The sequence below is a fragment of the Sorex fumeus genome, unplaced genomic scaffold, assembly GCF_029834395.1.
Source record: "Sorex fumeus unplaced genomic scaffold, SorFum_2.1 ptg000098l, whole genome shotgun sequence".
Taxonomy (NCBI): Eukaryota; Metazoa; Chordata; class Mammalia; order Eulipotyphla; family Soricidae; genus Sorex; species Sorex fumeus.
In genome coordinates this window covers 42,654,854-42,668,699 of record NW_026606155.1, presented here as the reverse complement: position 1 = coordinate 42,668,699, position 13,846 = coordinate 42,654,854, and the positions used below count along the sequence as shown (strand labels likewise).

The window sequence follows — 13,846 nt, the reverse complement described above, 5'->3', positions numbered from 1 at the left end:
CCAAATGTACCTGGACTATAATGCCCCCCAGAAGGGGAACAGTACTGCCTACTTTAGGAGATACTGATCTAAATGCTTTCTTTCTCTCACTTCAGTACAATTACTCCCTAACTAATCTTGCTGATTGTGAGCTCACTTTTCCAATATTCCATTTGTCTTCCACACTGCTGACAGACTAATAATTTTTAAATGCAAATCTTCAAGTGATGTCTCCATTTTAATGCTTCTGTCTCCAAGCATAACAGAACACATTTAAGAACATAACACACCATCCAAAATAATAAAATAGGTAGAAAAAAAGGAAAAGAAAATTTACAGATTAACTAGACAATAACTTCTGACTATATATACATATAGTAGGATTCTGAAGAGGGTATAGATAGGCAAACTAAAAAACAAAAAAAATTAACAACTAAACACTTTCTAAAGTTGATGGAAACTGAAAACTCACTGTTCCAAAATGTGGACAAATCACATTAAAAAATATGGGAAAATGCACCAAGAATTGGGGAGATAGCTCAGAGGTCAGTTAGAGTTAGAATCCTAGCACTGCATGGCCAACAAAGCACTACCAGGTATAGTCCTGGTCCCCTGGTCCCCGCTGCAAAGCAGCACTGTGTCACTGGGCCCTAGCATCGAAGTGTTCTTGTTGACAAGTATCTCTGTAAGCGTCTCCTGCTGAGCCCCCTGCGCATTGCTTGGGAAGCACCCTAAGCTCACCTCCCCCAAAACTAAAAAAAAAAAAAAACAATAATATGTGAAAAACTATCCATAAAAATGGGAAAGTTGTCAAAATATATTCTATAAGATAAATGCAAACATCTTACCAAAAACAACACAAATGAAAGATAATAGAATTACATGTTAAAATTCTAAGGGTGGGGGGGTAGGGAATCAACCTAGAATTATATAAATCCAGCAAAAAAATCCTTCAAAATGAGACAGAAATAAACGTTTGAAGACAAAAGCTTGGAGGATTTATCACCAGATCTGCAAAATGAGGAAGAGAAAAGAATCTTTAAGAAGAATAACTGAGTTAATTTTCATAAAAGGTAGAAATCTGACACTATAATATACTATAAAGCACAGAAATGACAGAAGTACTTAACATAATATTCCAAATTTAATCTCTTTGAAACTGCTTAAAACAAAGAACTTAAGAGTCCTATAAAATGTATTAGTAATTGGTATAATAAAACCTAAAAGGATGTGGGGATAAATGTAAGGGAAGTACTTGCTAATACAAGTCTTCCACTGTACATAAAATAATTCCTAAAGCTAGACAGTGACAAATTAAAGATATAAACGAAGCTTCTACAGCATTAGTATCAAGAACAAAGTAAATGAATTTCAGCAATTGCTTAGGATGTGGATGTTAAGGGTATCATTCCTATCTTAAAAGAACACACAATTTATAAAATTTTAATTAAAAAAAATCCTATGGAGCCCTCAGGCCACAGGGTAACAGAAAGAAAGAGAGGAATGTGATCAGAGTATTTGCTTATGGGGGTAAATACCAGAAGTCATACAAGACTGCAAAAATATCCAATTAAAATAACTGTTAGCAGAGTCTGTACTACAGTAAGAGTTAAGAACCTCTAATAGCTCAAACACAAGTGTGAAACTACATCTCTCTGAGCACTCTACTTAAAGAATTCATCAAGAGCTCATAAGAAAGACTATGGAAAGGATAAGAAACCCAGTGAAGTATCCCTTCATACTATAGGCCTGGGGGTTGAATTTCTAACACTAAAATAATGAACAAGTAAAGGATCAGGCTATAAAATTAATGCACAAAATCTGTTGTATTTCTATATGCAACAAATAATGAAATAGAAAGGAAACATTCCCACTTAAAACTACTTCAAAAAGAAGCATTTAGGAACAGAACATGAAGGCAAAGAGAAAGCACAAGTGCTAAGGTGCTTATCCTGCGCAAGTCTAACGTGGTTCTATCCCTGGAATCCAAGTATGAAGCTAATCACCACCAGGAGGGATCTCTGATTAGGAAATGAGGAGTAAGTCCTGAACACAGGGTTTTTGTATGGCCCACTCCCCACCCCTCAAAAAAAGAAAAAAAAGGTGGTGAAAGACCTGTATAATGAAAATATTTAAATATGACACTTTAAAAATGAAAAGATGTTCTATGCTCTTAAGTTGAAAACTGAACAGTGCTAAAACAGCCTACCAAAAACAATGTTGGATTTAGTAATACTTGTTCAAAATCCCAATGATATTCTTCAAGAAAACAGAGCATTACTGAAAGATGTGTGAAACCACAAAAAGCCCATAGTAATCAAGAAAAAAGAAGACTGTAGACACCATGATGCCCAGATTCAAACTATATTACAAAGTCATAACAATCTAAACAGTATGGTTTTGCAACAAAATAGACACACAGCTCAGAGGTATAGAACTGAGAGCCCAGACATAAAACCCACTCATGACAAAAGGGCCAAGGAAATACAGTGCAGAAGGAGAAAAAAAATCTCTTCAAAAAATGGTTTTGGGAAAACTGAACAGCCACATGCCAGAAGAATAAAATAAGACCAATACCTCACATCTTACACACACACACACACACACACACACACACACACACACACACAAAATAATTCAAAATGAAAGGACTTTTTAAGTCCTGAAACTCTATAAAGTATAGAAAACATGTCAAATCACACTGGCTTCAGTGACATCTTTGTGGACTGAACTTCAACAGCAAAGCAAACACAAGGAAAAACATTGGGACTAAATATCAAACTAAAAATGAAGATCTTACAAAACTCAAAGAAAATATCTGACATCATATATCTGAAAAATATAAAGAATAAAATTAATCAAAAAAATATCAAAAAGTGGGCAGAAATAACACCTTTTAAAAGATATACAGAGGACATACAACACACACAACAATGATCATCATCTATTACCAGGGAAATGTAATGAGATACTACTTCATACATGTGAAAATAGCCTATATCAATGTTTCTCACCCAGGGACCATATAGCACCTGTGGTAATCAAAATATTCCAAGAAGACCATAGGTGAAAACTGTAAATGGGGACCCATAGCACAAGATCAGGAGGTCAAGTAGTAGGATGGGGGTGGGGGGGGCACAGAAAGGAAAATTGTCATGGTCAAAAAAAAAAAAAACCACTTGATAAACACTGGCCTATATCATAATGATCATAAACAAGTGACAGGGCCATGGATGAGGCTCAAGTTGAGTGTGTGCCTTGCAAGCAGCTGGGTTCAATCCCCGGCACACCATTATAGTTCCTGGAACCCTGCCATGAGTGATCCTTGAGTGCAGAGCCAGGAGTAAACCCTGAGTACTGCTGAGTGTGGCACAAAACAAACCATTAAAAAAATAAAGCTAAAACAGACTTACCATGTGATCTAGCAATTAAACTCCTAGATAACCATGCAAATAATATATAGACACTAATTTTAGGGCTGAGGGTTATAGTAAAGGGTTAAGTGCATGTCCTGCATGTGGTCAAATTTGTCAGATCCTTAGCACCATGCATTCTTTGAAGCTGCCCTAGAGGCTCCTGCCCTAGAGGCTCCTGCATACGTTTGGGGGTGAGGGGTGGACCAGTCAACTTCCAGGGCTGCAGGGCCCAAGAGGCACTACAACCTCAGGCCCTTGCATTGAATCAATCACAGGACCAGTCAACTATCACCATGAGTTGAGAATCATTAGGAGTCACCAGACAGAGACTATCACCATTGAGAATCACCAGGAGTGGCCCCCAGATTCCCTTAGGATCCTCCCCGCAAGACCTCCACCAATTTGAAAAGATATATGTACACATTTTCTTTCCAGCTCCATTTTTAATAACTAAGATGGGCACAGCACGGATGAGCAGATATAGTATACATAATACACATATACATCATACACATATATGCATACACAAGACTTAATAGCATTCAACTATTAGAGAAGACAAAATCTTGCCACCTGCAACAACTTTGGTGAAAAGTTGGGTGGAGGTTATTATACTAAACAAAGTCAGAAGGGAAAAATAGCGGATTGGCCTATGTTCAATGCCTAGAACCTCTAGAAAAAGAAACAAAGCTAGGGAACAGACAAGTCCAAGCTGATAATCTGAATTTGAACCATGTAACTGAGGAAAAGGGAATAACTAAGAGTGTAGAAGGTTCAGTAAGAGTGGTAGGTGGCATATTAGTAGTGGATGAGGCAGAACAATTTTTTTTTAAAAAAATAGGGGCCATACCTAGCGGTACCGTGGGGGCATAGTGCTACTCTCAGTGGTAGGTACTCAGAGGGCCATGCAGGCTCTACCTCAAAAGAGAACAGTGTATGATGGAGAAAAGAATATTTGCATATATGGACCATGAGCATATATATATATATACCATATTTGAAGCAATTTTGATAAAGCCAAATCTTCTCATATTTCCCCCTAGAAATGAAAAAGGTCAATGGTCACTTCTTAATTCCTAGAAGCTAGACTTCCTGTTCAAGGACCAACACAGACCAAACTTAAAAACAATAGTTAACATTTATTGAAGCAAACACGGTACACTAAGTGCTCAACATATACATTATTTTTCCTTTTAGGGGAGGAGTTCCAGGTACACATATGTATTTCAACAGAGTAATTACAATAAACCTTTCAAAACCTATCTCCATTCACAAAGGAGAAACTGTGCCAAAGATGGTAAGCTGCCCGAATAATACAACTATATCAAGGATCCAAACTAGAGCAACTTAAAACAAATATCTTTTCTGAGCTCATTCTGCTTTTACTCACAAAGCTGGATGAGGCATGACTACTTCAAATTCATGGATTAAGGTAAATTCTACATGTGAAGTTACATCTTGAATTAGGTGCCCAAACCCAGCTTGCCATCCCTACCACTGTTGGTTCAACTGGAGATCAATTAAGAATCATCCCTCAAAGTTTTTATACTGAGGTCTTCACTCTAGAGGAATTATGGTCTATTTCTTTCTTGCCAACATGGCAGAAAACCAAGAACACTACTGGCTCTGCCTCAATAGAAAACTGGGCTGTCTTTTAGGAAGCTATAAAGTTCTCTATTGTATCAAAAATCCTGGTAGTTTGTATAGATGTTCCAAATGATTTTTTGGAATAGCCAGTGCCTCCCACATCTGGAGATGAGATCTGCTAGCAAAAAAATTTTAAAAGGTTTAAAAAAGAGATGCTCAAGAATTTATGAACGTTTTTATAGCAAAGGATTCCTCCTTTCCACGGGCAAATCTGTAAAAAGTGAATGACTGATACACTCTCTGGGGCCCAAGCTGGGAAAACACAAGATAGCACCACTTTTTCTAGAAATTTCAAGTTATCACAAGTAACAGAAAATGGGGAAATGGTACAGAGTTGTTAAAGCTCATGGCTGGCATGCAGCTGATCCCAGTTCCATTTCTGGCACTACATGGTTCCCTGGGTGTGATCCTGGGGGCTCTTGAGCAACACTGGAGACCCAGGTAATCTGTGTAACAGGGCCCAAGCAGCATTGCATCCTCTAATCTTTGTACTGAACCTCAGATTCAGTGAGCTGAGAACTGCTCAGAGGCCTCCAGGCCTCCACAGCATTGCTTGGAGACAGTCTCCCACCACCCATGAAATTAAAATAGAAGGTAACCTTTACAGGGGCCCTAGGGCTATGCCTAATTGAGAACTAAGAAGCCAAGAAAATTCTGTCAGCAAAGAGACTGCAAAACAAAATAGGAGAATTGAAAGCCAAGAATGTTAAGAAGGCTGCAAATATGAAAGAATAAATCAGGCAGGAAAAATAGCTGTTCTTAAGATTTACTAGTCATGATGGACTATTTTAAGATCTTTAAAATATTTTATTACAACAATCCTAAGTGGTGAGAGTAAACATTTTACAAAACAAACAACCGAGGTACTGAAAATTTAAGTTGCCAAAGCCACACAATACAATGGCAGAGCTGTCTTTTGGGACCAGACAGCTTCCAGTGGTCATTTACATTCACAAACACTACACAATGCCGCCTCTTTAGAAAAACCAGTAGGAACTGAAAGTGACAGAAGAGTGGTTGGCTAAGAGTAGAGTCGAAAACAAATGTAAATCAGCTCTCCCTTATATGTGTGACTAATCATACATTTTGATGGTTTCTAGATTAATATGAATCTTGCCAGGAAATCAAAATTCCAAGCAATTCAATCCAGTATTCCAAGATTAGAGACATTTACTCTATCTGAAGTAGTTACAGATTGCTCCTCTGCTAAAAACCATGTAATAGATAATGTACTTTACACAAAATACAACTAGCTAAATAGAAAATAAGATATAGACGTTCTAAGATATAGAGTCCCAATTTTTTCCAAAGAAAGGCAAAGAACCAAGGGTAGTACTGGTATTAGTCCCAAATAAGAGTTGTTGATTACATAATGACAATGCCAAGCAAAGACATAAACCTGCTAATAAACCTTGTCGACATGGACACCTCTTCTCATTTAGTGCTAGTCATACAGGTAAAGTTCATTTCAACTCACAGGAAAGAAAAACTTAAAGTGTTTGAGAAGCCACTTGGTGTTTTCTTGAGTTTTAATGGTCTTCAACCAATCTCTCTCTGTAGGAGACTCTTTCCAATGACTATCTTTTTTTTTGACTCAAAGAAAAGATTTTGTTTTCCAAAGCATAAATACCCTTAATATTGAAACATGTTTTACTGAAAGTCCAACTATGTGAATCAGATAGATGTGCAATATTCTGGAACTACCATGAAGTAATAAAATGGTGGACTCAGTAAATAAAATTCAAAACTGATCTTAATAATAAAATACAAGGTTGGGATTATATCTATGTATCAACACTTGAAGTGAATATAACTGACTGATATGTATCATCTGAGCACCATATTCTACCACACAATTTAGAAATCTAATGTTTCAGGGGTCACAGAGATAGTACAGCAGGTCAGATGCTTGCCTTGCATGCAGCCAACCCAAGTTCAATCCCTGATATCCCATACGGTCCCTGAGCCTGCCAGGAGTGATTACTGAGTGTAGAGCCAGGACTTATCCCTGAATCGGGTGTGGTCCCAAATCAAGAACAAAGAAGTCTAATGTTGTAAGCAGTTCATTTATTTCTCTGCCCCATATCATATGTCTCAAGGTTATGTTGTGCATCAATATCAAAAAGCAGCCAAAACATTCACTCTGAAGCAAAGGGAGAATTTTTAGTTAGCCTGGTTAAAAGCTTAACTTTAAACTATTTCAAAAAGCAATCCACTTAGATGAAATTTTTATTTGTTATCTGAAAGTCCTTTTTATAAAAATATCACTAACAATGCAATTTCCAATGGTTGATCTGTTTCTCAATCATCAGTCAACAAATTTTATTTGAACAGTGCAATGATTATAAAGATTATCTAGACATAGCTTGATACATATTAAGTCACAAGCATGAGAATATTAATGTTAATGCCACACAGAATTTACTCTCGTGTGGCAATATGATGATAAAATTAGAAAGCAATATGTAAATAGAACTACATTTATACTATTATTTCTGCAGACTTTTAGTTTTCTGATTCCTACCTTTTACCATCTTCAATTTCACTTGTCCCCTAATCCAGAGATATCAAAAAGTATTACACCTTTAATCCTATCAATCTACTCACTAATCAGAAATTAAACGTCATTTGTTGGAAACAATTTCCCTTTGTTGATGAGGACTTAAATGAGCAGAACTATAGGGCATATGTACGTAGAGATTTAAAAAAATAATTCCCGGGCTGGAGCAATAGCACAGGGGGTAGGGGGTTTGCTTTGCACACGGCCAACCCGGGTTCGATTTCCAGCATCCCATTTGGTCCCCTGAGTACCGCCAGGGGTGATTCCTGAGTGCAGAGCCAGGAGTAACCACTGTGCGTCACTGGGTGTGACCCAAAAAGCAAAAAATAATAATAATTCCCTGGTTTTATTTAAATTGAGCTTTTGGAAATGTATTTGGCAAAATAAAAGATTATCTATACTTATACCCTGTCAGTGGTGTTGAAATTTGTCTTGAAAGTTTAAATTCTATCAGATGATGAAATGATAGAAGTCTTAGGGTCAGATTCCCCCCTAATCAGGGATCCTATAACTCCATACTTCCCCTTATCTCTTGCCAGTAATCATCATGTGAGCATATTACCCATTTCCTTCTTCCTTTCAATCTTCTTGCCTCATTCAGTATCCACAATTCTCAGAGGATTCTGAGACTATCACATAAGGTCTTTTATTCTTTTATTGTTCTTTACCAAAAAAAAAAAAAACCCAGTTCTTTGGTTCCAAAAAGATCATAGCAAAAAAAACATAATAAAACAACAGTAACAAGTTATGGTGTAGACATACTTGAAGTATTTGTATAAGCATGCATTATGGCATTTAAGCCATAAATAAAGTAGCTAAAAAAAATTTTAGATAATTTTTCAAACTAATATTACAATGCCCAAGGAAAGAATATTCCTGAACACTTTCATCAAGTGGTATCATGCCCTGCCTTCCATCTACTTCACTCACTAGTCATTCAAATCCTTGTGCTTTTCAATAGGTCATTGAAAAAGTCAGCCTAAAGCCAGCCTGACCTGGAATGGTTTCTCAAAAGACTCCTGCCAAGATTCTGCAGTTGTCAGGGATTCCAAAAGCAAGCCATGGCTGCTTTTCAGTCTGGGCAGTGCAAGATAGCGAAGTCATAAAGAGTTAAGAGACAGAAGTTAACACATGTTCAGAGTTTGGCAGGCATGTCAACCCCTGTTCTTTATTCCCTATAAATCGGCTTTATTAGGGGCAGATTCTTATCAAGTAAGAGTCTCTACCAGCTTGGATCTTGAGGACTGATTAATTTTCTAAAGTATTCAAAACTGAAAAGGGGCTAGTTATCATAATGCAAATAAGCCTCATAAGCCTTATAAGTATGCCAGAAAATGACAGGAGAGGAAGAAAATTAAAACTTACTATTAATGACTTCTGCAAACTACCTTCATATGAATAATTAGTAAATTAAATAATTTTATTAGCTATATACTCCTTAGAACACAATGGACAAATCACTACCATCAGAATTGCGATGCGACTATTCTACATTCATCAGATATCTCTATGTGCCATACGCCTTCCCATCACTATAACTAGCTGGTTTGCTATCTTACACATTTTCACCTCTGATGAGGTATATTCCTAATTAATCTTCACATAAGCTTCTACATTATACTGTTTTCTGAAATCTACATAGAAATAGTACTTTGGCCAACCACTGTCCTAAACATGATCTATATAATAATCCTTAAAACAAGTATATTAAGTTGCTACAAGCAATTTTGGAAGAACACTGGAGAAGGGAGTTCACTTAGCCATTACTCAGCAATGATCAAGTTTTTATCTAAAATGTCCACATGCAGTAGGAAAAATATCTAAACAGACAATAAAATTATATCCTATAACAGTTCTTTTTGAATATACAATATTGGCTTCCCATCGACAGAAAACAAATTGTACTCTTTTGATTCATGTAGCCTAAAATGATTCAAATCTTACCTGCTAATAAGGATTCAAAAGGAAGAAGAGTAAATATAAATTAACACCTTTCTTTTTAGACTATGCATACTCTCTTGGCCTATTGCCCAGATGCAGAGGACTCAATTAGGTCACAAAGTCTTAATGGACACTGGAACCTTACCATCATTCTAAGCAGGACTTTATTGGATTTTTTTAGTCTTTTATCTAAAAGACCCCTTAGTCTTTTATCATTACTATTCAAAAAGTTTCTAGGAATGTTAAAAGAGAATAACGGAAGAAAGGTCAAAAGCGGCAAAGTATCACATGAGCCCTCACATATGAAGAAAAGTTGAAGAACTGAAAAGACCGTGCTAGGATGAGATGAGAAAACTTATATAACACACGGGGACTTTAGGAACCAAAGGGAGCAAAGTGACATAGCATTTTGCAAGTGGCAGTAATTATGGACCAAAAAGTACTGCATCATTTTCATTGTAGCTCATACATGAAGGCTTTTGATGTACCTTGAATTCTCTCAAGAACTGTCATTTGCAGAAAACTATTTGAAAAATGCAAAATGGATGCTGCGGTTATGCTAGTTAAAAATTAAGTTATAAGTGGTCCATTCACTCTGCATTAAGACAGAAGATATGATACTAAATTCATGTTTCTCTTTAGGTTAATTTTTAGATAATCTTGATTTAAGACACTAACATTTGGTTTCTTGATTTGATACATTCTAATGATATTTTCCAATTCTCTGTACCTTTGTCTTGTCACTATGTTTGGTTCTACGTTGTTTGGTTCTCCGTTACTCAAGGACAAAGTCCAAACTCCTTCTACAGTGCATATCCACCCTGCCTTGTTCCCTTTCCGGTTTACTCTCCAAGGTGTGTCATTTGAGGCAGGTGTCCCCTTCTTAGTGTTCTCCAGTCCTTGACCAACCATCACTGTGGCTGGTGGTCAAAACCCAAACATACAATCTGTTTTAATCCTGCAGGTACAGCCCTCATTTCCCAAAGTAACCCATGGTTCAATGTTTCTCTGTCCTTGTACATATTCTGCATTAGTCTAAATGCCCCACCTCTTGCCACGGTGCCTTGCTCTTTTGCCTGAATTCAATTTATCCTTTGGAACTCAGTCTTATAACAATATTCCTAAAAAGCTTTCCTAATTCCCTTACCCATAAATTGGTCAGATGCTCTTTGGACACTGCAGAGTATTCTATCATTAGACTACAAACTACTTTAATACATTCTGCAAGAACTTGGGACAAGTTCATTAATTTCACTAAGCCTATTAGTTTATTCCTTATTCTTTAAATCCTTTCTTCTTTAAAGCCCAATTTCCACAAAGTGTTAATTTAGTTCGACTATAGAATAGTAGATGTGAAAATTCACTTTGTAAACAGCTAAACTATTTTACCACAAACCAAAAGAAAACATTATTCCAGGTGAAAGTATTTCAGTTGGCTTAATGGTTAAGAGTAATGTCTTGATTTCTAGTTCCCTATCTTAAAATGCCTGATTTTATCCAACTTCTTGGCTACAATAGTCCTTAGTGCTTCTAAAGAAAAAAAAAGTTTATATAGTAATGCCTAGCTGATTTGAAGAAAAGAGAAGGTCTTACTAATACTTATTAAAAAGCAAAAGCTAGATAAATTAGTGAATACAAACATACCTGATACTTAAAACCAAAAGGATGTGAACAAATTCCATAGTTTTGAAAAATGACAGGAAATGGCTTAAATGCTACTGTGAAGTACAGTAAGAAATTAAAATTTGGCCTATGTTTATTTTATTTGGAGACTTAATACACAGTATATTGCTATCTTAGTGACTCATGCTTCATGGGAATGTTTTAACTATCAGAATCACAGATGTAATTCAATATCCATTTATTAGGTTTATTTTGATTTATTTGATTAATTTTATCTACTGCACTAGGTCCATTGAGAGTACAAAGATAAAAAGTGATGGACTCTGCCCATAAGATGCTAATATACAGAAAGAAAGCTAAGTCATCAATACTTACAATTAATACCAATCAGTATGTTGTAGTACTAAGGACCTAAGGCTGGGAGTCAGTTGGCAAAGACATTTGAGTTAGGGCACCTGGCTCATAAAAAGCACCTCCCAACGATTATTACAAAGTATCGGTGATCAATAACTTGTTATTCTAAAGTATCATATATGACATCTAACATCTGCTACACGGAATGGCAGACATTTATGACTGCCTTCCTCCTTCCTCTAATTTAATTACAAACCCAACTGTGGGGTTGCCTAGTAGGGCTCACTGTAAACACTTCTCTCACGTTTTTGTGACGAGCAAGAGTTTCCAAGCCCTTGAGGCACATCTGTCACCTCATTTAGCCTCCACCATCAGTCGTGAGAGGTGTACAACTGCCTCAGTTTCACAGATGGGGAGCGCAAGGCCCTGCCATGGTTTTTTTTTTTTTTTCAAGGTTACAGGACCCAACTCGGTAGGTGTAAACAAGGACCTCGGGGACGAAAACGCTTATTCCGCAGAGAGGGGGGCCAGCGGCCCTGCGCAGGACGCACCCGGCGGGCCCCCAACGCGCTCCTCTCTCTGCCATTCCCGCCTGGGACTCATTTTCTTTTCTCGACTCCATAAGCGAACTGTTGATTCTCGCTCAGAACCACGAGCAAAAAAAAAAAAAAAAAAAAAGAAAGAAAAAGAAAGAAAAGAAAAGAAAAAAACATGAAATTTATTCCCACTCCCGAGGCCCGGCCGCTCTTGAAATCCTGCGGCAGCATCGGCAGCATCGGGCTGGAGGAGACCGAATCCGAGACTTGCCCAGGCAGAGGACCAAGACGCGGGTGGGAGCCCACGAGGAAACCGTTCGGGGCTGGACTTCCGCGGCGAGGTCCCCCGGGCTCCCGACCCCCTGGCCCTCCGCGCTGCTCACCAACCCTCTTCACCTGCAGGCGCCCCCTCCCCGCCGCCCCGCCCCCTTCCCCCCCCCCCCCCCCCCACCATCCCGGGCCGGCGGCTACTCACGGTTCCAGTACACCGGGTAGCACTCCTCTTGGGTCACATCCACCTCGTAGAGTCCGCCACGCACGCACACCCGCTCCACGCTCCCCGGCAGCTCCGTCTCGGGCGCCGGCCCCGCCGCGCTCCGGCACCCGCCGCGGACGCGGTCCTCGCCAGCGACCTCGGCGGTGGGCACCGCGTCGTTGCCATGCTCGCTGTCGGCGGCGGCGGCGGCGTCCTCGGCCCCCCGGGGCTGGCCGCCCGGGGCCTGCGGCAGGCTGCGGAAGGCGAGCTCGATGCGGAGGGAGTCGTAGCCGATGAACGGCTTCCAGGTCTTCTTGTCCTCCTTGTAGAACCAGCGCACCTCCTCCGGGCCCAGCTCCGTCACTACCTCGTAGCGGTGCCGGGCGGGCGCGCCGGCCGGCCGCGTGCGCTTCCTCTCGCCCGAGCCCCCGCCCGCGCCCCCGCCGCCCCCCGAGTTCGACGGGTCCAGCGGCGGCTGCGGCTGCTGCAGCAGCGACGAGGAGCTGCTGCCACCGCCGCCGCCGCCGCCGCCGCCGCTCTCGCCCTCGCTGTAATAGCGCAGTGACGAGCCCGACTCGGCCGAGCTGAAGTCATAGTTCTCGTCGCTAAGACACGGGTCCAGGGTCAGGTGGTGGTGGTCCTCGGCGCCCGGCGGCAAGTGCAGCCCGGGCTCCCCGCGCAGCAGCGCCAGCGTCAGGAGCTGCTCTTCGTCCGGCTCGTCGTCGGGCAAGTGCTCGAAGGAGCAGACGCTGGTGCCGCCGTACCCCGGCTCCGCCTCGGAATCGAGCTCCCAGGCGGCAGCGCCGCGGCCGTTACGCTCCGGGCTCCGCGGAGAGCCCAGGCCCGGGTAATTCATGATCTGAAGATGCAGCCGCCGGCTGCCCGGCCCAGCGCCGAGCCGTGGCCCCCGGCGCTTCCGCCACACATTCAACGCCGCCGCCCTTTTTTTCCCCAGCCGGAGTTTTTAATCTTTCAAATCCCGACCTGGGTTGCGGCGGCGAGTGGCGGCGGCTCCGCCTCCCCCGAGGCTCGCGGCCGCCGCAGCGGCGTCCCGCGACCCGCCCATTGTCACGCAGTCCCACGTAGGCGGCGCTCGGCCTCCAGGCCCCGCCCCCTCCGCCTGTAGGCCCCGCCCCAAAGCCCGGGCGCCCCGCCCCGGAAGCGCCGTCTCCGCAGGCGCCGCGCGCGCACGCTCGCGCTCCCAGCTGCAGCCGCGGGGTCCCAGGGCAGCTCGGAACATGCGACCACGTTCTTCGTTGTTGTTCTGCACTGCGGTTCAGAACCCAGAGAAAAAGAAGCATCGTTTTACTCGTCC

The 13,846-nt window shown here is 41.0% G+C and overlaps 1 protein-coding gene across 7 annotated transcripts in view; it reads right to left on the bottom strand.

Moving 5' to 3' along the window:
• DDHD1 (DDHD domain containing 1) overlaps positions 1-13,581 on the bottom strand; it is an 81,478-nt gene extending 67,897 nt beyond the window's left edge. For all 7 annotated transcript variants that reach the window (XM_056133425.1, XM_056133428.1, XM_056133429.1 and 4 more), the window contains exon 1: positions 12,532-13,581. In XM_056133425.1, coding sequence (XP_055989400.1) covers positions 12,532-13,387 — 856 coding nt within the window. In that variant the 5' untranslated portion in view covers positions 13,388-13,581. The remainder of the gene's footprint in view (positions 1-12,531) is intronic.
• Positions 13,582-13,846: the final 265 nt, after the last annotated feature.